We start from the raw sequence: 26,017 nt of genomic DNA, 5'->3' as shown, positions 1-26,017 counted from the left end.
TATAAACAGTTGAGATCTAAAACAATAAATAGAATACTGCTTGAAAAGGCCAAGAAGTTATACTTAAAAATTATCTTTTAAATAAGGTTTAATTAGTCAGATAATATCCACTTTTATTATCAGTTTGGTATTTACGGTTAAAAAAGATATGTCAATTGAGTCTCAACTTTTACAAAAGTATCTCAATTAGATCTCTTCAATGCAAAAATATTAACGTAGTTAATTTTATTCATGATTTTTACCACTAAATTTTAATATAAATATTAATACTCAATGTTGTAAGTCAAAACATCAGTACCGATAATTTTGTTCTGAAAAAAACATAATTGAGACATATTTTCAAAAGTTGGGACTAATTGACACCCTCTAAAAACGAGTATTAAATACAAATCCAAACAAAAGTGAGTATTATTCGACTAATTAAACCTTTAAATAAAAATCAAAAGTGATGTGAAATTTGCTTTTTTATCATATACTTGTAAATTGGATGTTATCGTATAAATGGTAAGGAAAATATAAAATAAAGCAAGTGGAAAAGAATATCAGTAACTAATAATGCACCGATTACTTGTTAAGATATTTCTAATGCAGTTGTTCGAGAAGATTTTTTTTTTTTTAAATTAAACAATGCTGCTTAGTAAAATGTACTATTGGAACATATTGCATAAAATAGTTTATATACATAATACATACAATTATTGCTTTAGCTTTTTTGCAGCGGAAAGGAAAAATTAATGAAAATGATATTTTAGTATTAATATTTAAGATAATTGTTGAATTCATAAAACTAAATTAAGTGTCAAATTAACAACAGTCTTATTAATAAAGTGTTTTTTTTTATATAAAATACTTAAATGTTTATCACATTATAAGATTTACAAAGGCAAGATAATATTGTGATACTAATCGGGATTCTTTGAAACGTGATACGAATAACAATTTAATATTATTGTCAGTTTAAAGGTTTAAACATGTTAGTAATATATCTTTAGTTTCTTCTATACGCGTAATTTATAGAAATTTAAAGTAATTTAAACCATTAATGACGTTATAAGCGTTATTTAAAGCAACTATTATAAAAATTGACAAACTTATTATACCTAATAATTTATTATCGGATAATAGTGGAACATTTTTTTTAAATGTAATTACTATCAACATTACCATTCATAAGTATTTGTATCGAAAGTCAGAACAGTACATATATTACTTATTTTAGGTTAAATTATCATTTTAACTTTTTCTTATCATTTCATTAGTTAAAGTTTATTATTTTTACTTATCCATAAAGAGTTTGATCGATTTGATGTCTTAAAATTTTAAAATCAAGTCAATCTTGTCATTTTCATCTAAAAATATGTTAAAGTTAAATCACAGCAGTTAAACATTTAAAACATTTACTACTTCATATTTCACAGCAGTTGATAAACAATGTAAAATATGTTAAGTAACCTATATAAAAGTTCATTGTTATTATTAACCGTAAATAATGTTTATATTTCTCTTATATATTTTTTATGTAAACCTTAATAGGGATAAAATTTAGTTAAATCATGATACAATAAAAATAGATGAGATTATTAGAAATAATTAAAATTATGGAACATTTAACTTTTACAATGTAAAAAGTACGTTATAAAATTTTGTACGAGAGAAAAAATAAAAGAAAATCAAATTGAACTAAAATTATGTTTTTATTCTTATTTACTTTAGCTGATTCTCTAAATAAATAAAAAAAATAGTCTGACCGAATATCAATCCTTACATTAATAATATTGTTTTTAAGAAACATCAATATTTGATATGACATTTAATCTGACAAATTCAGATTATGACAGTAAAAGTGTCCAAAAACAGCATGCAAAAATGAAAAAGAAAAAAAAAATACTTACCACATTTAAAAATATTCGACTAAAAAAGGATTGGAGGCTATATTTATGAACTTCAATTGCATTTCAGACTCGCACCAATGGCTGTTACCTTGGAAGATGAGAAAGAGGGCCTTCTCAATGTCCACACTGAGAAGCACTTCACCGCCGGCAAAGTCGTCCGCGACATCATCATTGGCGTTTCCGACGGCCTCACAGTTCCTTTCGCTCTCGCCGCCGGTCTCTCCGGCACCGATGCCACCTCCGCCATCGTTCTCACTGCCGGCATAGCTGAAGTCGTCGCCGGCGCCATCTCGATGGGTCTCGGAGGGTACGTTTCACGAAACAACTCTTTGCACTCACAATTCTCTAGTATCGTTTGAGATTCCTAAAATTTTGTTTGTTGCATTGTGCAGTTATTTGGCAGCTAAGAGTGAAGCCGATCATTATGACAGAGAATTGAAAAGGGAGCAAGAAGAAATAATCGCAGTGCCAGAAACTGGTTTCTTCTGTTTTTTCTTTTAATTATATATATAATATTAATTCATCTTACGGTTAAATTTTATATTCGAAATTTCATAAAATTTGAAAAGTATTTTAACATGTACTATTTAAATACTTTTATTTATATCATAAATAAATATTTTAGTATACATATAATCATTTAAATAATATCATTCAATTTAACAATTTAATTAATTAATTTTTTACAATATATAAAACGTTATTAGAAAAATAAGTTGACTCATTTATACACAAGATAAAAGTATTCCTCTTTCTATAGACGTACTCAACATTATTATTTTCTTTTTACTTTCCCTTATTTAGAAGAATGAAATATTTTTTTTTGAATATGATCAATTTTTAACTAATTTAACGTTATTTAATTATACTTATCAAAATATTTTAATTTTATTAATGCTTGATATATTTAACTATGCGATTAATATATATAATTTTTGTTTTGTGATATAAATAATTATTATTATTATAATTTTAAAAAATATTAAGAAATTTATAAAATTTAATGTGGCTAGTTGATCTATTTTGTGTGAATTATATATATTTTTTCTTCTAAACAAGAACACAAAAGTATACTTCAACATGATTTTTTGTTTGCTGAATTGAATTGAGTATATTATGGGATTTATGATGGATAGGCTGTGATATTGTGAATCTTGTAAGAGGAGAAATTGAATTGTGGTGGTTATGATGGGACTTAATTAACTAAAAAATATTATACACTCACTTAATTACATTTATAAAAAAAAAATTGATGAGTTCCTGTTTGACAAAGCACTGGTTTTTTTTTTTTTAATTAATCACAAAATCTGTCTCTATCAAAATAATATATTTATTTAAAAATAAATTATTTTACTAAAATTGTTTTTGAAAGGTCCATATTTATTGTTGTCCTTACCTTAAACTACATTCTGTGAGGTAAAAGAAATTGTCAATTTTGTTGATCAACTTATGCATATATTTGCGGATTGCATTGCGACTGCTAGATGAATAATGTTTTGTCTTTTATACCCAAAAAAGTATTAGTCTTTGTACATACCATCTTAATCTAATATGTATTATTTTTAATTTTTAGCGTGTAAATTTATAATAAGACTAAAAATTACCAAACTAGCATATAAGATTAAAACATTAGAAGGTATAATTTGTTTAGTTATAATTTGTGAATTTGAGGATTGGAACACAGAATTAGGGATTTGTGAATGTAGTAATTGTTAGGAATCCAAGTGTGAGTCTAAGTCCCACATTGACCAGAATTGAGAAAATAGAGCACTATATAAGTATAAAGACCCATAAACCCATTGCCTTAAGGTTTTGGGTTGAGAGTGGTGTCAATGTCTTATGTGGTTGGGCTCAGGTCTCATTGGTGTTGTTCTCCCCGGTGAAACCCCCTCTGTAAAACTTGACAAGTGGTATCAGAGCCGATGGTTAATACCGGCTCAGACGAGTGCAGTATGGTCCTAGTATCGAAAGTCTTCCTGACAGTGTGGGTCAGGTAAAGCGTGTCCCGTTAAGAAAGAACGGCGGTACAGAAAAGGACAGAAAAGGAGTACTCGTGGTTGGGAATGCTTCCGCTGGAGGGGGAGTGTACCAATGTGGTTGAAGGGACTCACCCTTGAGGGGGGAGATTGTTAGGAATCCAAGTGTGAGTCTAAGTCCCACATTGACCAGAATTGAGAAAATAGAGCACTATATAAGTATAAAGACCCATAAACCCATTGCCTTAAGGTTTTGGGTTGAGAGTGGTGTCAATGTCTTATGTGGTTGGGCTCAGGTCTCATTGGTGTTGTTCTCCCCGGTGAAACCCCCTCTGTAAAACCTAACAGTAATGCAGATGGTGATAAATATGAGGGTTTTGTGAAAAAACAGAAGCAGCAGAGGTAGGAGAAATACTAGCTGAGTATGGGATAGAAGCACACGAATACGCACCTGTGGTGAATGCTCTGAGTAAAAACCCTCAGGCATGGCTTGATTTCATGATGAAGTAAGTTCTTACGTTCAACTTCATCACCTACTTTAACATCTTTTTTATTTTTGTCTCTTTTGAGTCTTCCAAATACAAAATGTGCAAATGTGGTATGACTTGATTATTGATTAGTCTCCTTCTCACGGGTTCGTACCAACCTACGTGGCTTAGAGAATAAGAAAAAAACGTACAGATAAACAAAGTTCACATGATCAATGTAACAAAAAGTGTTATGGTTCATTCAAGGTAAACCCATGTCATTTTTTAAGTAAAAAATTTATTTAAAAATTAAAACAACAAATACTTACCAAACTATCCTTACTCGTAAAATATTATTACTCAACTCATTGTAAGTAGAGTTTTTTTTTTTTAATTTAAAAAAAAATAAAAATAAAATTGAAATTTCCACACAATAATATATAATATATACAGATAGTGTTAATGTCATGTAAAGACCAAATTAATTTTTTTTAAAATTAAAGACCAAATTAAATAAAAATAATAATAAGATCAAAATGAACTAAATTAACTAATTATGAATCAAAATAGTAATTAAGTCTTATAAAAATTATCTAATTGTACCGTTATAAGTGATATTGAAAATGAGATCTATCAAGCTGGTTACGTTACAAAACCCCATTGATCAATTGAATGTTGTCTAATTTAAATAATCCATAAAGCTAAATTGAAAAAGTGATGAAAAAATACGAAAGACCAACAAAAATGGAAGAGTTGTCGCAAAAATGATTTAATACAATGTTTTTCATTTTTTCTTAAAAAACTAACCTAAAGTATTTGTCCATTTTATTTGTATTTTAAAAAAATAAAAAATTTTACAAAATAACAGATGACATGTACGAACACTATGTTAACGTCAATTTAATTGTAAAAATTAAATTGAACCTTTTTTAAACTATTAAAGGATCAAATTAAACCAAAAAATAAGAAAGAAAATAAAATGAACCAAATCAACCAATAAGAAATAAAACAATAATTAAGTCTTTGTATAATGTTAGCCAAGATCATGCTAAAATCATTTCTTGGCAAAAATGTTAAAGTATATTCTTCCAAAACAAGTTGTAGTTATTATAGACAAAGACAATATGGCACAATCATCCTTTAAAATCATTAAAGATAAACTAATTTATCACGATTTTGAAGTCAAAAGTTTTAGATATCTACATACAAAAGTAAAAAAACTTGACTCCACATATAAAATTATTCTTTCATGCTTAGTGGACAAAATAGTAAAACAACAAATCTCTTAAACATGTATTAAGTTCATATAGTTCATATGCATAACTTTTTATTGTTTTTAAATGTATCATTGGTGAAGCATGGCTTTAGAAATCTTAGTGTTAAACAATTTAACTACAGGTTTGAGCTGGGATTAGAGAAGCCAGACCCAAGGAGAGCATTGCACAGTGCAATGACAATTGCAGTTGCTTACATAGTTGGTGGTCTTGTTCCTCTTGTTCCTTACATGTTCATTCGAAGGGCTTCAGAGGCTGTTTTGTTCTCAGTTATGGTTACATTGGTTGCATTGCTGGTTTTTGGTTATGCCAAGGGCCACTTCACTGGCAATAAACCATTTAGAAGTGCTTTTGAAACAGCTCTAATTGGTGCTATCGCCTCTGCAGCTGCTTTTGGTATGGCAAAAGCTTTCAATCCATAGATCTCCAATGATCTTTTTCTTTTTCATACTTTGCTATGGTTTTTTACTTTCCCTTCCATGCAATCTTTTATTATGTTTTGGTGTGAAGATATCATCTTGCTTCTAAATTTTCTCTCTTGGGTCTATAATTGAACATGGCTTCGGTGTTTGTAATGGTTGATCAATCATATTGAGTTTTAAGACTAAATATAATATCTTTTGCAATCAAACTTTTCAGATTTTTTGCATTTTATCAATTTCTTAAACAAAATGACGGTGGCATATAATAAAAATAAATTAAAACAACATTTTATTATCAACATTTGAAAAACAATGTAATTTTAACTTTGTTGTGTGTTTTCTTACAATTTTATAACATACCACTTTTCTTTCAGAAAACTTTAATGGAGTGATAAAATATATAAAATGCTGAAAAGTTTGATGGTAGAATGTAAACAAAAAAAATGGGGCATAAAATTTACAAAATGATAGTAGATAAGTAATAAAATATGTAATTAGTTTAAGTTTAGACAACTTCCAAAACAAACTTTCGAATTTTAAACCATCACCAAATATTTATCAAGTGAAAAACCTATTTGTCGCGAGTATGGTGTTTCAAAACATAGAATATTAACTGATTCAATAAAACACATAAAGCAAGAGTGAATTATAAGGGTGACAATGAAGACCATAATACTGAATAAAAGGGGTTGTGCTGGCATGTAATCTTACCGAACAAAAAATGAAAATAAGTAATAAGTAACAAACGCAAAAAAGTTAACAAAGTTCCTATAAGAAGCTTAGTTATATGAAGTACAAGACATGGAAAATCTACGGATTGAAAGCCTTTGCCATACCAAAAGCAGCTGCAGAGGCAATGGCACCAATGAAAGCTGTTTCCAAAGCGCTCCTGAATGGTTTATTGCCAGTGAAGTGACCCTTGGCATAACCAAAAATGAGCAATGCAACCAAGGTAACCACAACTGAGAACACAACAGCCTCTGATGCCTTTGAAATGAACATGTAAGGAAGTAGAGGGACAACCCCTCCCAATATGTAAGCTATGGCAATTGTCATTGCACTGTACAATGCTCTCTTTGGATCTGGCTTCTCTAGTCCCAGTTCAAATCTGTCATACCAAACTTATACCCAGTTAATTCTTTTTTTAAATCATAACAAATTATAACACAATGATCATACCATAATATTTTGTCTACAAAAAAATGATAACCAGACACTCAACAGTGAGTGTATCATCACTACATTTTGCTCTCTACAGGAATATCTTCTAACAAGTATGAAGAAATAAAAACAATCTCATAATAAACATTAATTGTAATAGAAACAAAACCAGTAAAAGATGCCCATGTTGCAGTCAGTGGCGTCCCTACAGGGCCATCCCCTTTCCTAGTTTCCACATGCCAACTAAATGGAAGTGGGAACCCTTAATATGTCCAAAACTGGATGGCGCGTGCTAAAAAATTGGACCCCATAACCATACCCACCTTCAAAAAGTGAAAGGTTACTTGGCTTTATATTCCTTTGGGTGGTGCTACTTTTCAACTTGTCCACAAATTCCCCATTTTGTGTGGTCATCAATTACCATTTAGTTTGTCCTCATACCACATTTGATATATAATAGACCATCATAAACCCCAAAATTTATGCACCTTGTATGAGGAAAACTTTCAACAAATAAAAACATGTTAAACTATGTGATGAAGTGTGAGAACGTAAGAACTTACTTCATCATGAAATCAAGCCATGCCTGAGGGTTTTTTCTGAGAGCATTCACCACAGGTGCATATTCGTGTGCCTCAATCCCATACTCAGCTAGTATTTCTGCTACCTCTGCCGCTTCTGTTTTAGTTTGTTACAGAACACATATTTATTAATAAAGTGCAATAAAATGTGAGAAAAGTGGTTGTTGATTCTGAGTATCGATGGAAGTGAACTATATTCAGGGATAATTTTTAAAACTCATCACAGAGAAATTTACATCAGGTTATCAAAGTCTTACGGAATGAATTTTTAATTCCTGAGAACACGTATAGTCAAAATTAATAAAAATAATTTAGAAAAAAAGTCATGAAATGATTCTGTAAAATAATTAACCTATTATAAAAATAAAGGAATGTTACAAGAACATAAAAATAATATAAAAAGCATAATAAAATAACAGTGGAAACCAGTTTCCGGCATCGTGACGATTTCTTCTTGCTCTCTTTTCAATTCCCTCGCGTAATTATCGCTTTCACTCTTTGCTGCCAAATAACTGCACAACGAAACATTAGCCTGTTTTGTTTCTATGAGAGAAAAATTTCTGATCAAACGGAATCTAAATTAAGTTTTGTGAGTGTGAAGTGTTTGGTGATTGAACGTACCCGCCGAGCCCCATGGAAATAGCGCCGGCGGCGACTTCGGCTATGCCAGCGGTGAGAACGATGGAGGAGGTGGCATTGGCGCCGGAGAGGCCGGCGGCGAGAGCGAAGGGAACGGTGAGGCCGTCGGAAACGCCGATGATGATATCGCGGACTATTTCGCCGGCGGTGAAGTGCTTCTCGGTGTGGTGGTTGAGAAGGTTCTTTGTCTCAGGTTCGAGGCTTATTCCGTGTTCGGCGGCGGCCATTGGTGCAACGTTGTGAATGTGTTTGAGGTGGTCAATGTGCTATTGGAACCCAAACAAAGCCTTGCTGCTTTGCACAAAGATTGAGCTTCTTGTCTGCTCTACTTGCTTGAAATAGGACAGCAAAAGATTCAATACGTGGATGATATCCACGTGTAAAATGATCAATGGATATCGAATGCCAACTTGTAATTTACACTACCAATATCACATTATTTTTATATAATATTATAATTTTTTAGTTAAATATATTTTTATTTTTTTTCTCAGTGAATATCGAAATTAATCAATTTCATAACTTCAAATCAATTTAGTCATTTATTTTTCGAAATTTGTGAATTTAGTACTTTTAATTAAATTTTTTTAAGTTTATTTGACATTTTAAGTACGTTTCATCATAGTATCTGACTTAATATTAAAGTAAAAATGTGTCAAAGAGGATAAACAACTCAAATACAATCTTGAAATACATACGAAATATTAAATAAACCTAATAAAAATTTAGATTAAAATGACTAATCTACGTATTTCGAAAGATAAATGACTAAATTGATGTTTTAAATTGGACTAATTCCAAAATTCACTGAAAGTTAAGGGACAAAAAAACATATTTAACCCTTTAAAATATTATGAGCCAATTAATCTATATATAATATCAAACCTTCTATCTATGTCTATGTATTTATACTTATATATAAAATAAAATACATTGTTTTGGTGTTTATATTGTCTTTCTAATTTTATCGTTTAAATAACTCTTTTAAATTAAAACTATTATTTTACTAAATTTACCTTTTAAATAACCGTTATCTTTTTACTTTAATGTTTGATCACTTTTTTAAACTTAATAATTTTTTAATTAAAAATTTACCAATAACAGTAATAATAATAATAATTATTAATTTTAGGGTTAAATATGTTTTTGGTCCCTCAAGTTTGAGTGAATTTTGGAATTAGTCCCTCATCAAAACTTTATACCAATTTCGTCCTTCATCTTTCAAAATGCGTGAATTTAGTCCTTTTAACCAAATTTTGTTAAGTTTATTTGACGTTTCAAGCGCATTTCATGATAGTATTTAAGTTAACATTGAAACAAAAATGTGTCAAATAGTGTAAATAATTTAAATATTATCATGAAATGCGCTTGAAACGTCAAAAAAACTTAACAAAATTTGGTTAAAAGGACTAAATTCACACATTTTGAAAGATAAAGGACTAAATTGGTCAAAAGTTTTGATGAGGGACTAATTCCAATTTTCGCTGAAACTTGAGGGACCAAAAACATATTTAACCCTTAATTTTATAATTATAATAATAAAATATTATTATTTATCTTATTATTTTTATTATTATAAAAAAAGTTTGTAGTAGATGTGTTTTCAGTTATCTTTTTAATTTAATGTTTGACCACTGTTTTAAACTCAATAATTTTTTAATTAAAAATTTACCTATAACAGTAATTATAATAATAATTATTAATTTTATAATTATAATAATAAAATATTATTATTTATCTTGTTATTTTTATTATTATAAAAAAAATGTTTGTAGTGGATGTGTTTTCAGTTATCTTTTTAATTTAATGTTTGACCACTGTTTTAAACTTAATAATTTTTTAATTAAAAATTTACCAATAACAGTAATTATAATAATAATTATTAATTTTATAATTATAATAATAAAATATTATTATTTATCTTGTTATTTTTATTATTATAAAAAAAATGTTTGTAGTGGATGTGTTTTCAGTTATCTTTTTAATTTAATGTTTGACCACTGTTTTAAACTTAATAATTTTTTAATTAAAAATTTACCAATAACAGTAATTATAATAATAATTATTAATTTTATAATTACAATAAAATATTATTGTTTATCTTATTATTTTTATTATTATAAAAAAATGTTTGTAGTGGATATTTTTTCAGTAGTTAATAATAATTAGGGTTTCGGTAGTTACAATAGCCAAGGATAATATTAGTTTAGTCTTGTAAAAAAAAATTCACAGCAAAAAACTTAAAAGAAAAAATGTGGTAGAATGTATACTATTCTACCAAATTTTAGAAGTGGTTAATATCCTGACTCCATGATACTATGTAAATAATGTAAATAATGTTTAAGTATTTGAAATCGCAATATTTAGTTTTTAACTTTTCATATGCATAAATTTCAATAACTTTTTATCAATATTTCTACTAGAATAGCTTTATATCTTCTTCCTCGTTATTTCATCCATCTTCAGTTAACAGATTGAAACCAAAAACTTTAAGAATTCGGAGTTTGATTCCATTAAATCAATCACTTGTTGGTAAATAATGGAAGAATGTGTAGAAAGATATAAAATTATTGTTTTAAGAGAAATGTTAACAACTTTTATAACATATTCTAGATTATTATTTGAATTTATGGAAATTAAAAAGAAATTGTAGGTCACCACGCTTCAACTTTTTGTTTTTTGTTTAGTGATATCAACTTATAACTTTACAATTTTCACTCATTTTCAAGCAATAACAGAAAATATGTTACAAGAAGTGTGATTAAAATTTTGATGCTAATGCTAACTATCACTATATTTTAAACTTAATCTAGTTTCAAGACTGTGCAACATTGCCTCCGCTGCCATAAAGAGGGCATATTCCGCATTCTTTTATTGTCACAACTGATTTGAACTCTCCCACAACTGACTCGTAATTTGGCCACCGAAAGTCAAAGTCGTACGGACTCATCTCAAAACTCAAGCTGCGAGCACGATTGAGCCTAAGGCTCATGCCGCTCCTCCTTAGGGACTCCAACGTAAATTTCCACACCAATGTGTGATCTTCATCAACAGGTCTCTCTTCACCATTCCATTCGAAAAAGCTTTTTAACACATCATTATTTGGAATATTCTGTGTTCCATCATCGTCAGATTCAAATTTTAGGCTGTAACTAAAATAACCACGTCTAGCTTCAACATCATTCGTATCCAACAGTCCAAAAACGACACACAAAGCGAAACCAATGAGCCTATCATCGCTGCAGAAGCTTAAATCTTCATTTATGGTCACTGAACGTCCCTTCCCACGAAAACGGAACCATTCAGGAACTGCATTCCCTGGAAAACAGAACAACACAGACGTATATGCATCGTCGCTCATCCTAAGCCTTGCATCCTCCTCAATGTTAGCACGAGCACCTGAATCCAGTTGTTGAGCGTTGGTCAAATGAAATTTGAAGACACTCTCTTTGGAGTTTGAGAGGTTTTGAACAAGAGAATTTGACATCACTGTTCTAATGGATGGGCAATCCAATGCCACCAGTTGTTTCAGAAATGGTGGAATCTGTGGGATGCATTCTAGCTTTTTGCAGTCACTTAAATCAAGTGATTTCAAGCTTGAAAGATGGGCAATGCTCTCAGGAAGGTTCACGATTCTTGTATCACTCAGTGACAGTTCCGTTAATGACGACAAACGACCGATGTATGTTGGGATTTCTGTTAATTTGACACACCCCGAACAATCAAGTTTACAGAGACTCTTCAGATTAACAATGGAGTTTGGGAGTGATTCGAGATTGGTGCATTTGTTGAGCTGCAGGGATCGAAGATTAACCAAATTGTCAAACGAGGAAGGCAGTTCTTTGATAGCCGTTTGTTTTAGGTTAATGTGAGCAAAAGTTTGTGCCTGTTCCGTGATCTCTGGGAAGGTCCTCAACCTTAAGCAACCACACAAATCAAGTTTCTTCAACTTCAATTTGAAAATGGTGCTTGGAAAAGTTTGAAGTGATTCACAGTAGCGAAGGTCTAACTTGCACAGTCTGGTGAGGCTTCCAATGGAAGATGGAATAATCTCAAGATACCGGCACATGCTCAAACTCAGTTCTTGAAGCCCTACCAAACGCCACAAGGATGAAGGTAGTGTCTGAATGGCTGTGTCAACTAAAACGAGCACCGCTAGATCTTCCATCGTGTCCTCAATCTCAGGGAAAGTTTCCAATTTTGAGCAGCCACGGAGACAAAGTTGCTTTAGGAATTTCATCTCAGAAAGGTTAAATGGAAATATTGCAAGGGAAGAACAGTTTAAGAGATCTATGAAACAGAGCTTCTTGAGACTTCGAAAGTTTAAGGGCACACCTTCTATGAGTTTTCTGGACACTTCATTACTCTGTGAGTATACATTATTATTATCAGTCACTTCGTTTTCTTCCTCCTCATATCTGTCAAAAGTAATTGAGAAAACTTCACTGGAAGTTGAGAAATAATCTTGTACCGCCCTCTCCTGATTCGTATAAGCCCTCTCCATCGTATAAGAGGGTCTTAAGAAAGTTCTACGTTGATGCTCCGGTTCATCGCGAGGGAATATTGAGAAAGTTTCACGTTGACGCCCCAGTTTCACTTGAGGGAATCTGGATTGACTGGTTGAAAACATTTCAAGCTCGCAACACCAGGAAAGAAGAATCAATCCTGGTGATCTGGATAGAATATTGCTGGGAACAGTTACACACTTCAGATCATAACAGTTATCTAAACATAAACAAGTGAGTTTGCTGAGTAATTTGGAAGAGTGAACATTAGTCAACTTCTCACAGCTACTGAGAATTATTTCTTCAATATTTGGTGACAGAGAAAGGTCTGGTATTCTAGTGAGTTTCATAGAACCACTCAGGTTGAGCCTTTTCAACTTCGGTAAATACTGCCACAAAAGGTAAATACTGCCTTTATTGTGGTGTGAGAATATAATTTGAGTGATATATGTAGCATATGGTGTGAGAATATAATTTGACTAATATATGTAGATGTATAGTACAGAAAAATACTTGTAAGTCTAGAACATAAAGGAACATAGATAACTTGAAAAACCTGATCTCCTTCCCAAAGTTGTTCAAGATGGCAGTGCGGCATTTCGAGTCTCACTAGATTTTGTGGGCAAAATTTTGGTGGCAAAGATTTTTGATAGAAGCCGGTCCAATAAAGAATCCTTAAAGTGTCTGGTAGACTTACCAGAGATGATTCAAGAAACACATTTGATTCCTCGAGATCATCACAATAAGAATAGAGCATAAGCATCCTAAGATTGTTCATCATTTCGAAAGTTTGTACATGTACTTCAACTTCTTTCATTTTGCTCATATTTGCTAATATACATTGTATTGCATCTGACCCCTAAAAGTAAATCAATGTAATTAGAAAAAAAAATATGAAATGTTGCATTGCAGGATGTTTAATAACAACTCAATGGCTTGCATTTATCACAAAGTAAATCCATGTGACTCTTTTAATTGAGTAACGATAGAATATACCTTGTTATTTCTGAAAACCTCATAAATTTCCTCAGCCTTCAACAATCGGCTGCGTTTTCCAGGATGTTGAGGGCACTCTTTACGAACAATTTCTTGACCCATTTCTTGTATTAGATCGTGCATCACAATTCTACCATCCAAAACAGATATTAGGCACTTATCTTTGAGAACATCCATTTCAATCTTAGAAGAGAAACCACAATCATCTAGTCTTTCTGCCACTACAGTCTCTTCATGTCCTCTATAAAAGCAAGCTATGTCAAGAAATATATTTTTCTGCTCCTCATCAAGCTCATCATAACTTAATTTTAATACATCGAAAATTTTAAGATCTTGGCACTTTTCCAACTTTTGCAAGTGACTCTCCCATGCTTCTCTTTCTCTGCCATAAAGCAATGATCCCAAAATCTGGAGAGCTAATGGAATCCCTTTTGCATATATCAACACCTTTACTGACAAGTCCATGTAAGTAATTTCTTGTGAATTATTTTGCTTAAAAGCATGTAAACTAAAAAGTTTTAGAGAATCATGAAAATTCAGCTCCTTAAGTTCATAGATATCATCAGCTCCAGCATTTTTAAGCACTTGTCTATCTCTACTGGTCATAATGATTCTACTTCCCTGCCCAAAACTATCAAGCCCTTCCATTAATCTTATAACTTGAGCTGAATCGGTAATATCATCAAGAATGAGGAAAACCTTTGTCCGTTTGAGCCTTTCATTGTAGTATGACAAACGAGGGGATGGTGTTTCATTTAGAAGCTCAGACATATATTTTATTCTGATATTGTCTATTCCATCTCTTTGTAGTTTTTCTTGAACGTCTAAAACAAGGCTAGTGGAATCAAACTGCAATGCCAATGTGTGATATATTTGCTTAGAAATTGTAGTTTTACCTATTCCTCCCATGCCACAAATTCCTATGATTCGAACATCTGATGACTCAAGATGCAACAAGGACTTAATTTCACTAATATGTTTTTCGGTGCCGACGATTCGTTGATCATTAATAATGGAATAACGATTCAGTTTTCTCAAAATATCTTCTACAATTTGTTCAACAAGTTTGTATTCTGGCCTGACATGATTTAGAAAATAAAATATTAGTATTCAAGCACAAGAACCAAACTAAAGTAAAGAAAAATTCAGAATGAAGAAGAGTGAACATCACTTCTAAGTACAAAACTTAAACTATTAGAAGTGATATGGTCAAATCCATGGCTAACTAAGAGAAATGAAAAATAAAAATAAGAAACAGTTGATCTATGGTGAGATCAACACAATTTAGTAAATGAAAAGAGATTTTGATTATCTGAAAAAGTGCATGTAAGAAATATAATGACCTGGTGACTTTTGAATCCCAACCGGAGAGTTCAGCAGCTTGGGTTAGAGCGTTCTTCCATCTCAGCACTTTGTCCATGTCGTCCTTAAACAGCTGTTCATGCACTTCGAATGCTTCTTTGTATCTCTCTTCCTGCTTCCTCACAGTTGATGGATCCACCTTGTAGAAAACGGGTATCACATATCTTCCATATCTCTTCTTGCAATCCAGTATCTTAGTGAGCTCATTCAAACACCAAGTGGAAGATGCATAGTTTTCAGAGAAAATAATGACATAAATCTTTGATTCTTCTATGGCAGTTTCCAGTGCAGGTGAAATTTCTTCACCCCTTTGTAGTCTGTCATCAATATATGCTTCAATGTTCTTCCTCTGCAGCGCTGCAAAAAGGTGACTGATGAAGTTGTCACGCGTGTCTTCCCCTCTGAAGCTCAGAAACACATCATGCCTAGTGTGAGAAGTGGACACAACGAATGATGAAGAACTCTCTGCCATTGGAATCAATTTTCTCTCCTTTCTCTTACTGCAGCGGAAGAAGAGTGAATTTATGAACAGAAAAATTGACTAGCTGTTAATGTTTGGAAAGGTTGAACGCTACAAGACGAAATTGGCACAGGAATTTCCTCGGGTAAATTCATAAGATAAGAACAAGAATAATGGTTTTATGAGAATCATTATCTTAACTCGAGGAGCAAAGATTCTATTTCCACACTTTTTATTTACAACAAGTCTACTTTGGAAAAACGATTCGATTCGATGTTCTCAAAACATCTTTCTTCTGGTCCAACACGTTGTCAAAAGAAAATAAAGCATGAGTCATCCACTACAGCAACTAGGCAAAAGAAAAATATTCGGTCAATTGAAGACTCAACAACTTACACAATAATTAAGGAATCTAAATTTATATCATTATACCTAGGGATGGCAACGGGCGGGGCGGGTACGGGTATCATGATCCCATCCCCATCCCCATAATAAAAATTCATCCCTATCCCCATCCCCAAACCCAACGGGTATACAACTTTTGACTCATCCCCATCCCCACCGGGTAACGGGTATTTTCTTATACCCATACCCATTTTTTTATTGTTCCATATATCAATTAAATATTTTTTATAAAAAAAATTTAAAAATCACACCAACGGAATCATGATACTATCAAAATATTCAATATTAAAATAACATACTCTTTTTGATTTTCATGATGTCAAATATTAAGAAAAATATTATAATAGTATAAATCTCAAATTAAAGTATCAAATAACAACTAAATAAAATTCAAATAATTATATAAAAGCTAAAAAATTACACATTACTAAAATTTTATAATAACCAAAATATTTATTAATTTTACAAATGATCAGTGGTTTCATTTGCATTCGATCCACCTACACATAGAAAAAAAATGAAAAATTAGATATGATATAATAATTGAAATTGAAAATTTTAATTACTAGAATATAATGTACCTTCTTCATCAGATTCATTATCATAAAGGAGTAAAGATAATTAAATGTGTGACCCAAATTTGAGAATATCCATTTAAACATAACATAACGGAAAAAAAAATGTATAATTAAGATTATGATAAAAGGAAAAGTACCTTGAAGATCTGCTTAAACCTTAAAGAACAAGCCAAACAATTAAAAGAGAGTAAAAAAGTGTATAACCAAAGTAACAAAAAGAAGAGCTACAAAATAAGAGTCAAACATTTTCATGAAAATAAATAAATAAATAAAGATAATCAAATGTGTAACCTAAAAATTATTTCATAGAATGAAATTGAGGAACACCTATTTGAACATAACCATGTACAGAGAGTAAAAATTATGTAATAAGAAGAAGAAAAATTACCTTCAAAATTAAATCTTGAAAAACAAACCAGACAATTGAGAGAGTAAACAAAGTGTATAACAAAAAACAAAGAGAATGAGAAATATGTTACATATATATATATATATATATATATATATATATTATATTATATTATATATTATATTACTATGTATATATATATTATATGTGTGGATATCTTATGCTTATATATATATATATATATATATATATAATTATTTATATATATTATATTATGTTATATATTATATTATTATTACTATGTATATATATTATATGTGGATATCTTATGTTTATATATATATATATATATATATATATATATATATAAAAGTATATTTTATTTATATGTATATATACTATATTATATTATATTATATTATATTTTATGTGTAAATATATTATTTATTTATATATATTTTTTAGATTATTTAATAAATTATAAATAGTTTAGTAATTTAAGCGGGGACGGATATTTGGACGGGTATATATATATCACCATCCCCATCCCCATCCCCAGTTGAAAATTTCGGGTATTACCCATACCCATACCCATACCCAGTCAAAGCGGGGATTCCCGTCAAAACGGGGACGGGTTCGGGTGATACCCACGGGCACGGGTTTATTTGCCATCTCTAATTATACCCATGAAGCTTAGGGGTATGTTAGGTATCTACTTTTTTTATTATGATAATTAAAAATTATATATTATAATCATTTTTAAAATTTAAAAGTATTAATAAAAAATATATATAAGTTGCGGAAAAATTAATATAAAGAACATTCATAAAAGTAAATATTTTTATTAAATATTTTTATTAAATTATATACGATTAAATCTACGTATCTTTAAAATTAAGATACTAAATTGAACCAAATTTTTTTTAAAAAAATTAATTTTTGATACAAATTAAATACCAAAAATATATTTAATCTTTAAATTTTTTATTATTTATATCTTTGTTGATTTAACAAAGAATTCACCATCTGTCTGCAACATAATTGGTCTAAAGTTTATAAAGGGAAAAAAATATTGAACGCAATCATCCATATGTCCAAAAGTCTCTAAGATTACTTTTTTTAAAGGGAGAAGATTGATAACTTCGATCTACTTTACTTGAGAGCTCTTATTCTTCTAAACCTCTAAATATTTTGCTTATCATCCTTTAAATTTTTTGCACCATTTATTCTCTTTAAGAGCTTTTGTATTTTGGTTAAAAGTTTCTTTATTCTCTAAAATAATGTTTAAGTGATTTAAATAAACTAAATTGAAGATTTAACAGACTAAAATGTTCTCGCTTGCAAACTTAATTTGTTAAAGAATATTCTTGTCGACAATTTTTTGTAATCAACTAAAATGATTTAATATTTGAAGAGAAAAACAGATAGAAAACTAGCTAGAAGACAATAAAAAAGGATTATGATACATTGAAAGCAGAGAACGAGAACAAAAAATCCAAAACAGAGAAAAAAAATAGTTTAAGCAAAAAAAAAAAAAAGAGAATGCTTAGCGAGTTAACAATAACAACCAAACGCTTGAGCGAAAACACGGATGGCTCAGCGCATTGTATCAGAACAAACAGAAAACTGATAGTTTTGTCGTCACCATGCACAAACCTAATACAATGAAATAAGTATACGGGGCTCAATAGGATGGAGAAAAGTATCAAAAGGATTTACCAATTGCCCTTTCAAATACAGCTTCTCAAGATTTGTTAATGCCTTCACTGCAAATGCAAGCAAAATATGCCAAAGAAGTTAATCAAACAGATATATGAGAGTTTCAAGAAAATGCAACTCTGGGACAACAGAGCAATATAACTTGTGTAGACACATAAACATCAACCTATATATCCAACAATAACTTAGCAATCTTGTTAAATGAACCCACCCGTAAAACGATATTGAAAATTTAAATAAAACAAAACAAATTAAAAATTAGAAATTCATAATAAAAGTTTAACGTTTTGAAACTTGTAATTAAGAAGCATTGGTGATAAACCAGTTTAGACACTCACCAAAAGACTAATTACCAGAAGAGCAAGAGACTAGCTCACAAGGTAGCTTTCGGCGTTCCTCTTCCTATCTTCCTTTGTTTCCCTCGAAGACTGTGCAACATTGCTTCCACATCCACTGCTATAAAGAGGGCACATGCCGCATTCTTTTATTGTGACAACTGATCTGAACTCGTATACAAATGAGTCGTAATTTGGCCATTGAAAGTCATAATCATTCCGACTGATCTCAAAAGTGAAGCTACGAGCATCACAGAGCCTAATGCTCATGCCGCTCCTTCTTAGGGACTCCAAGTTAAATTTCCACACGAATGTGTGATTTTGATCAAGAAGTCTGTCTTTATGAATCCATTCGAAATAGTTGTTTAACAAATCATTATTTGGAATAATCTGTGTGCCATCGTCATCGGATTCAAATTTTAGACTGTAACGAAAAGAACCACGTCTACCTCCAATATCATTTGTATCTAACATTCCAAAAACCACACACAGAGCGAAACCAATGAGCCTATCATCGCTGCAAAATCTTAAATCATCATTTATAGTCACTGAAGCTCCCTCGTTGCGAAAAGGGAACCAATTAGGAACTTCAGTCCCTGGAAAACAGAAGCACGCAGACGTACATGCATCGTCTGTCATCCTAAGCCTTGCATCCTCCTCAATGTTCTCACGAGCACCGGAATCCAGTTGTTGAGCATTGGTGAAATGAAATTGGAAGACACCCTCTTTGGAATCTGAGAGGTTTCGAACAAGAGAATTTGACATCACTCTTCTAATGGATGTGCAATCCAATGCCACCAGTTGGTTTAGACACGGTGGAATCTGAGGGATGCATTCAAGCTTTTTGCAATCGCTCAAATCAAACGATTTTAAGCTCGAAAGATGAGCAATGCTCTCAGGAAGGTTCACGATTCCGGTCTCACTCAGTGACAGTTCCATTAATGACGTCAATCGACCTATGTGTGTTGGGATTTCTGTTAATTTGACACACCCCGAACAGTCAAGTTTACGGAGATCTAAGAGATTAACAATGGAGTTTGGAAGTGACTCGAGATCGGTGCATTTGTTGAGCTGCAGGGATCGAAGCTTCACCAAATTGCCAAATGAGGAAGGCAGTTCTTTGATAAGCGTTTCAGATAAGTTAATGTGAGCAAAAGTTTGTGTTGGCTCTGTGATCTCTGGGAAGGTCGTCAGCCTTAAGCAGCCACACAAATCAAGTTTCTTCAACTTCAATCTGAAAATGGTGCTTGGAAAAGTTTGAAGTGATTCACAGTAGGCAAGGTCTAACTTGCATAGTCTGGTGAGGCTTCCAATGGAAGATGGAATGATCTCAAGATTCCTGCAGCTTCGCAAACTCAGTTCTTGAAGCCCTACCAAACGCCACAAGGATGAAGGTAGTGCCTGTATGGCTGTGTTGTCTAAGACGAGAACAGCTAAATCTTCCATCGTGTCCTCAATCTCAGGGAAAGTTTCCAATTTTGAGCAGCCACGGAGACAAAGTTGCTTTAGGAATTTCATCTCAGAAAGGTCAAATGGAAATATTGTAAGGGAAGAACAGTTTGAGAGATCTATGAAACAAAGCTTCTTGAGACTTCGATAGTTTAAGGGCACACCTCCGGTGAGTTGTATCGGCCTTTCGTCATATACGTAGATATTATTATTAGTCACTTCTTTTTCTTCTTCCTCATATCTCATGAAAATAATTGAGAAAATTGGTATGGAAAGGGATATTGTTGAGTAAGACTCCAAAGTAGATTCAGCAAGACCATCACTAACAAAGGATTTTCGGAAAAATCGAAACTGTTTTTTCAAACGGGGGAAACTTGAGAAAGTTCCAGGTTGATACTCCAGTTTCTTACGATGGGATCTTGAGAAAGTTCCACGTTGACGCTTCAATTTCAAATGTGATTTAGGTTGACTGGTTGAAAACATTTCAAGCTTGTCACACGAGGAAAGAAGAATCAATCCTGGTGAGCTAGATAGAATATTGCTGGGAATAGTTACACTCTTCAGATCATAACAATTATCTAAACATAAACAAGTGAGCTTGCTGAGTAATTTGGAAGAGTGAACATTAATCAACTTCTGACAGCTACTGAGAATTATTTCTTCAATATTTGGTGACAGAGAAAGGTCTGGTATTCTAGTTAGTTTTCGAGAATAACTCAGGTTGAGCCTTTTCAACTTCGGTAAACTCTGCCACAAAAAGATCACACTGTGAACTCACCAAATTATGGTGGCTATAAATTTTATAGTTATTATAAAAATTCACAAAACTTAATAGATTTTGTTCCTTACCTAAATTTACATCCTAATAATAGATGACAATGTGGAAATACTGTATATTATGCATGTCGGACAATATGAGGAGATATCTATCATTAATAATATGGGTAATACAATCATGGGACATTGGACTATATGCACCAAACATATACAAACTCTTTGATTTATAATTATGTTTAGAAGCATGCTAAATATGATTCTAATGATATATGTATAATTGTGTGGTTCTAATAAAAACAATATCAAAATGAATAATGTGAAGAAGACACAAAGGAATTGTGAAAACTTGTAGGTGTACAATGTAGAAAACATGCTTGTAGATTTTATTTTTATCTTGAAAAGTCTAAAACACAAAGGAACATAAATAACATGAAAAACCTGATCTCCTTCCCAAAGTTGTTCAAGATGGCAGCGTGGCATTTCGAGTCTCACTAAATTTTGTGGGCAAAATTTCGGTGGCAAAGATTTTTGTCGGAAACCAATCCAATAAAGAATCTTTAAAGTGTCGGGCAGACTTACTAGAGATGATTCAAGAAACACATTTGAATGCGAAAACCGAGAATAAGAATAAAGCACAAGCATCCTAAGATTGTTCATCATTTTGAAAGCTTTTGCATGTACTTTAACTTTTTTCATTTTGTCTACATCTTGTAATATACATTGTATTGCATCTGACCCCTGAAAGTATCAATGCAATTAGAAAAAAAAAACGAAACATAAATGTTGTTATCAATTTATCATAACAATAAATCCATGTGCCTCTTTCAATTGAGTAACAATAGAACATACCTTGTTATTTCTTAAAATCTCATGAATTTCGTCAGCCTTGAACAATCGGCTGTGTTTTGCAGGATGCTGAGGACACTCTTTACGAACAATCTCTTGACCCATTTCTTGTATTAGATCGTGCATCACAATTCTACCATCCAAGATAGATATTAGGCACCTATCTTTGAGAATATTCATTCCAATCAAAGAAGAGAAACCACAATCATCTAGTATTTTTACTACCATACTCTCGTTGTGTCCTCTGTAAAAGCAAGCTATGTCAAGAAATATATTCTTCTGCTCCTCGTCAAGCCCATCATAACTTAATTTTAGTACATTAAAAATTTTAAGATCTTGGCACTTTTTCAACTTTTGCAATTGACTTTCCCATGCTTCTCTTTTTCTGCCATAAAGCAATGAGCCCAAAAGTCGGAGAACTAACGGAATTCCTTTTGCATATCTCAACACCTTTATTGATAGGTCCATGTAAGTACTTTCGTCTGAAGAATTTTGTTTAAAAGCATGTAAATTAAAAAGTTTTAGAGAATCATAAAAATTCAACCCCTTAAGTTCGTAGATATCATCAGCTCCAGCATTCTTAAGCACTTGTCTGTCTCTACTGGTCATAATGATTCTACTTCCCTGCCCAAAACTATCAAGCCCTTCCATTAGTCTTCTAACTTGAGCTGAATCGGTAATATCATCAAGAATGAGGAAAACCTTTGTCCGTTTGAGCCTTTCATTGTAGTATAACAAACGAGGGGATGGTGTTTCATTTAGAAGCTCAAACATATATTTTATTCTGATATTGTCTATTCCATCTCTTTGTAGTTTTTCTTGAACGTCTAAAACAAGGCTGCTGGAATCAAACTGCAATGCCAATGCGTGATATATTTGCTTAGAAATTGTAGTTTTACCTATTCCTCCCATGCCACAGATTCCAATGATTCGAACATCTGATGACTCAAGATGCAACAAGGACTTAATTTCACTAATATGTTTTTCGGTGCCGACGATTCGTTGATCATTAATAATGGAATAACGATTCAGTTTTCTCAAAATATCTTCTACAATTTGTTCAACAAGTTTGTATTCTGGCCTGACATGATTTAGAAAATAAAATATTGTTATTCAAGCACAAAAACCAAACTAAAGTAAAGAAAAATTCAGAATGAAGAAGAGTGAACATCACTTGTAAGTACAAAACTTAAACTATTGGAAGTGATATGGTCAAATCCATGGCCGACTAAGAGAAATGAAAAATAAAAAATAAGAAACAGTTGATCTATGGTGAGATCGACACAATTTAGTAAATGAAAAGAGATTTTTGATTATCTGAAAAAGTGCATGTAAGAAATATAATGACCTGGTGACTTTTGAATCCCAACCGGAGAGTTCAGCAGCTTCGGTTAGAGCGTTCTTCCATCTCTGCACTCTGTCCATGTCGTCCTTAAACCGCTGTTCATGCTCTTCGAATGCTTCTTTGTATCTCTCTTCCTGCTTCCTCACAGTTGATGGATCCACCTTGTAGAAAACTGGTATCACATCCCTTTCATATCTCTTTTTGCAATCCAGTATCTTAGTGAGTTCATTCAAACACCACGTCGAAGATGCATAGTTTTCGGAGAAAACGAGGACATAGATCTTTGATTCTTCTATTGCAGTTTCCAGTGCAGGCGAAATTTCTTCGCCCCTTTGTAGTCTGTAATCAATATATGCTTCAATGTTCTTCCTCTGCAGCGCTGCATAAAGGTGACTAATGAAGTTGTCACGCGTGTCTTCCCCTCTGAAGCTCAGAAACACATCATGCCTAGTGGGAGAAGTGGACACAACGAATGATGAAGAACTCTCTGCCATTGGAATCAATTTTCTCTCCTTTCTCTTACTGCAGCGGAAGAAGAGTGAATTTATGAACAGAAAAATTGACTAGCTGTTAATGTTTGGAAATGTTGAACGCTTCTGCAAGACGAAATTGGCGCAGGAATTTCTTCGGCTAAATTCATAACATAAGAACAAGAATAATGGTTTTATGAGAATCATTTATCTTAACTCGAGGAGCAAAGATTCTATTTCCACACTTTTTATTTACAACAAGTCTACTTTGGAAAAACGATTCGATTCGATGTTCTCAAAACATCGTTCTTCTGGTCCAACACGTTGTCAAAAGAAAATAAAGCATGAGTCATCCACTACAGCAACTTGGAAAAAGAGAAATATTCAGTCAACGGAAGACTCAACAATGTACACAATAATTATGGAATTTATATTTATATCATTAATACGCGTGAAGCTTAGGGGAATATGTTAGGTATGTATTTTTTTTATTATGATAATTAAAAATTATATATTATAATCACTATTAAAATAAAAAGTATTATTAAAAAATATATACAAGTTGTGGAAAAATTAATATAAAAACCATTTATAAAAGTAAATATTTTTATTAAATTATATACGATTATAATAATAATAAAACATTTAAATATATTTACTACTTATTGTGAATAGTATTTTCATTAATCACCAGACAAATTCTTGGATCTCATAAATTTTGTTTTATATAATATTGATTGATGATTGATAATGTTGTATTTATATTCTCATATTTATATTATTATAAAATTTTATATTTTTACACAAAGTTATACAAAGTTATAATATTATATTAAATTAAATATTTTACAAAAAAATATTTAATATATAAATTATATAGAATTATTATAGATGATATAAAATCATGGTATATAAATATAAAAGAGTTGAATATGTTTTTGTCCTTAAGTTTCAGTAAAAATTGAAATTAGTTTTAAATTTTAGTCAAATTTAGTTCATCAACTTTAGGAATGTGTGAATTTAATCATTATAACTAATTTTTATTAAGGTTATTTGACATTTCAAATGTGTTTCATAATAGCATTTGAGTTGTTTACAGCGTTTGATACATTTTCATTTCAATGTTAGCTAAGAGACTATCATAAACCCATTTGAAATGTCAAATAAAATTAACAAAATTTGGTAAAAAAAAAACTAAATCCACGTATCTTTGAAGTTAAGGAATTAAATTGGGTTAAAAGTTTCGAAGGTAGACTAATTCCAATTTTCACTGATGATTAAAAGACCAAAAATATATTTAACCCAATATAAAATTATATATGTTATAAAATTGTATGAAATTTTAAATTTTTATAACTTAAACAATTTGTATGCGATCACTTTTGGAAGGTTATGTTGTGATGAATATTAGATTGTTAATGTTTTTTTAAGAGTTGTAAAACAAACAAAGTATCTTATGTTTGATTGTAAACAACATAATTTGTACAATTTCAAATAATTAAATTTGAAGGCAATATTTTAAATTAAATTTTGGGTTAAATATTTTTGTGACCCCTTATTTTTTAATGAAAATTAAAATTAATCTATTTTTAAAATTGTAGACTAATTTAGTTCTCATCTTTATAAACGTGTAAATTTAGTCATTTTAATCTTATTTTATTAAATTTATTTGACGTTTTAAATATATTTTTAAGTTAATATTGAAGCAAAAATGGGTCAAATGATATAGACAACTCAATTACTACCATGCATGTGAACATCTAATAAACTTAACAAAATTTTATTAAAAAAGATTAAATCTATATATTTTTAAAGTCAGATAACTAAATTGAATTAAATTTTGAAAGACGACTGATTATAATTTTTATTAAGCAAATAAAGTCATATTTAACCCTTAAATTTTTAAATATTTATATCTTTCTTTTAAATTTTTAAATATTTATATCTTTCTTGATTTACCGAAGAATTCACCATCCTGTTTGGACCAACATAATTGGTCTAAAGTTTAT

At 31.1% G+C, this 26,017-nt stretch overlaps 3 protein-coding genes across 3 annotated transcripts; 1 reads left to right on the top strand and 2 right to left on the bottom strand.

Annotated features, from left to right (window-relative positions):
• Positions 1–1,969: 1,969 nt before the first annotated feature.
• LOC114178125 (vacuolar iron transporter 1-like) lies at positions 1,970–6,031 on the top strand. The gene is made up of 4 exons (XM_028063852.1): positions 1,970–2,199; positions 2,285–2,370; positions 4,260–4,374; positions 5,734–6,031. Exons 1-4 carry the CDS (start codon positions 1,970–1,972, stop codon positions 6,029–6,031), a joined length of 729 nt encoding a protein of 242 aa, XP_027919653.1.
• A 676-nt stretch (positions 6,032–6,707) lies between these two features.
• LOC114177708 (vacuolar iron transporter 1-like) lies at positions 6,708–8,736 on the bottom strand. The gene is made up of 4 exons (XM_028063184.1): positions 8,395–8,736; positions 8,200–8,285; positions 7,756–7,870; positions 6,708–7,139 (listed from the first exon to the last, which is right to left on the bottom strand). The coding sequence occupies exons 1-4, from the start codon at positions 8,637–8,639 to the stop codon at positions 6,842–6,844; spliced, it is 744 nt and encodes a 247-aa protein (XP_027918985.1). The 5' UTR covers positions 8,640–8,736; the 3' UTR covers positions 6,708–6,841.
• A 2,376-nt stretch (positions 8,737–11,112) lies between these two features.
• LOC114178119 lies at positions 11,113–24,321 on the bottom strand. Its single transcript, XM_028063837.1, has 9 exons — positions 23,542–24,321; positions 22,197–23,274; positions 21,430–22,085; positions 19,160–21,345; positions 18,787–18,833; positions 15,257–15,816; positions 13,914–14,991; positions 13,474–13,776; positions 11,113–13,306 (listed from the first exon to the last, which is right to left on the bottom strand). The coding sequence occupies exons 1-9, from the start codon at positions 24,030–24,032 to the stop codon at positions 11,228–11,230; spliced, it is 8,478 nt and encodes a 2,825-aa protein (XP_027919638.1). The 5' UTR covers positions 24,033–24,321; the 3' UTR covers positions 11,113–11,227.
• Between the last annotated feature and the right edge of the window lie 1,696 nt (positions 24,322–26,017).

The sequence above is a fragment of the Vigna unguiculata genome, chromosome 3 (assembly GCF_004118075.2).
Source record: "Vigna unguiculata cultivar IT97K-499-35 chromosome 3, ASM411807v1, whole genome shotgun sequence".
NCBI lineage: Eukaryota > Viridiplantae > Streptophyta > Magnoliopsida > Fabales > Fabaceae > Vigna > Vigna unguiculata.
Note: the sequence above shows the minus strand (reverse complement) of the source record. Positions and strands in the feature narration are given on the sequence as shown.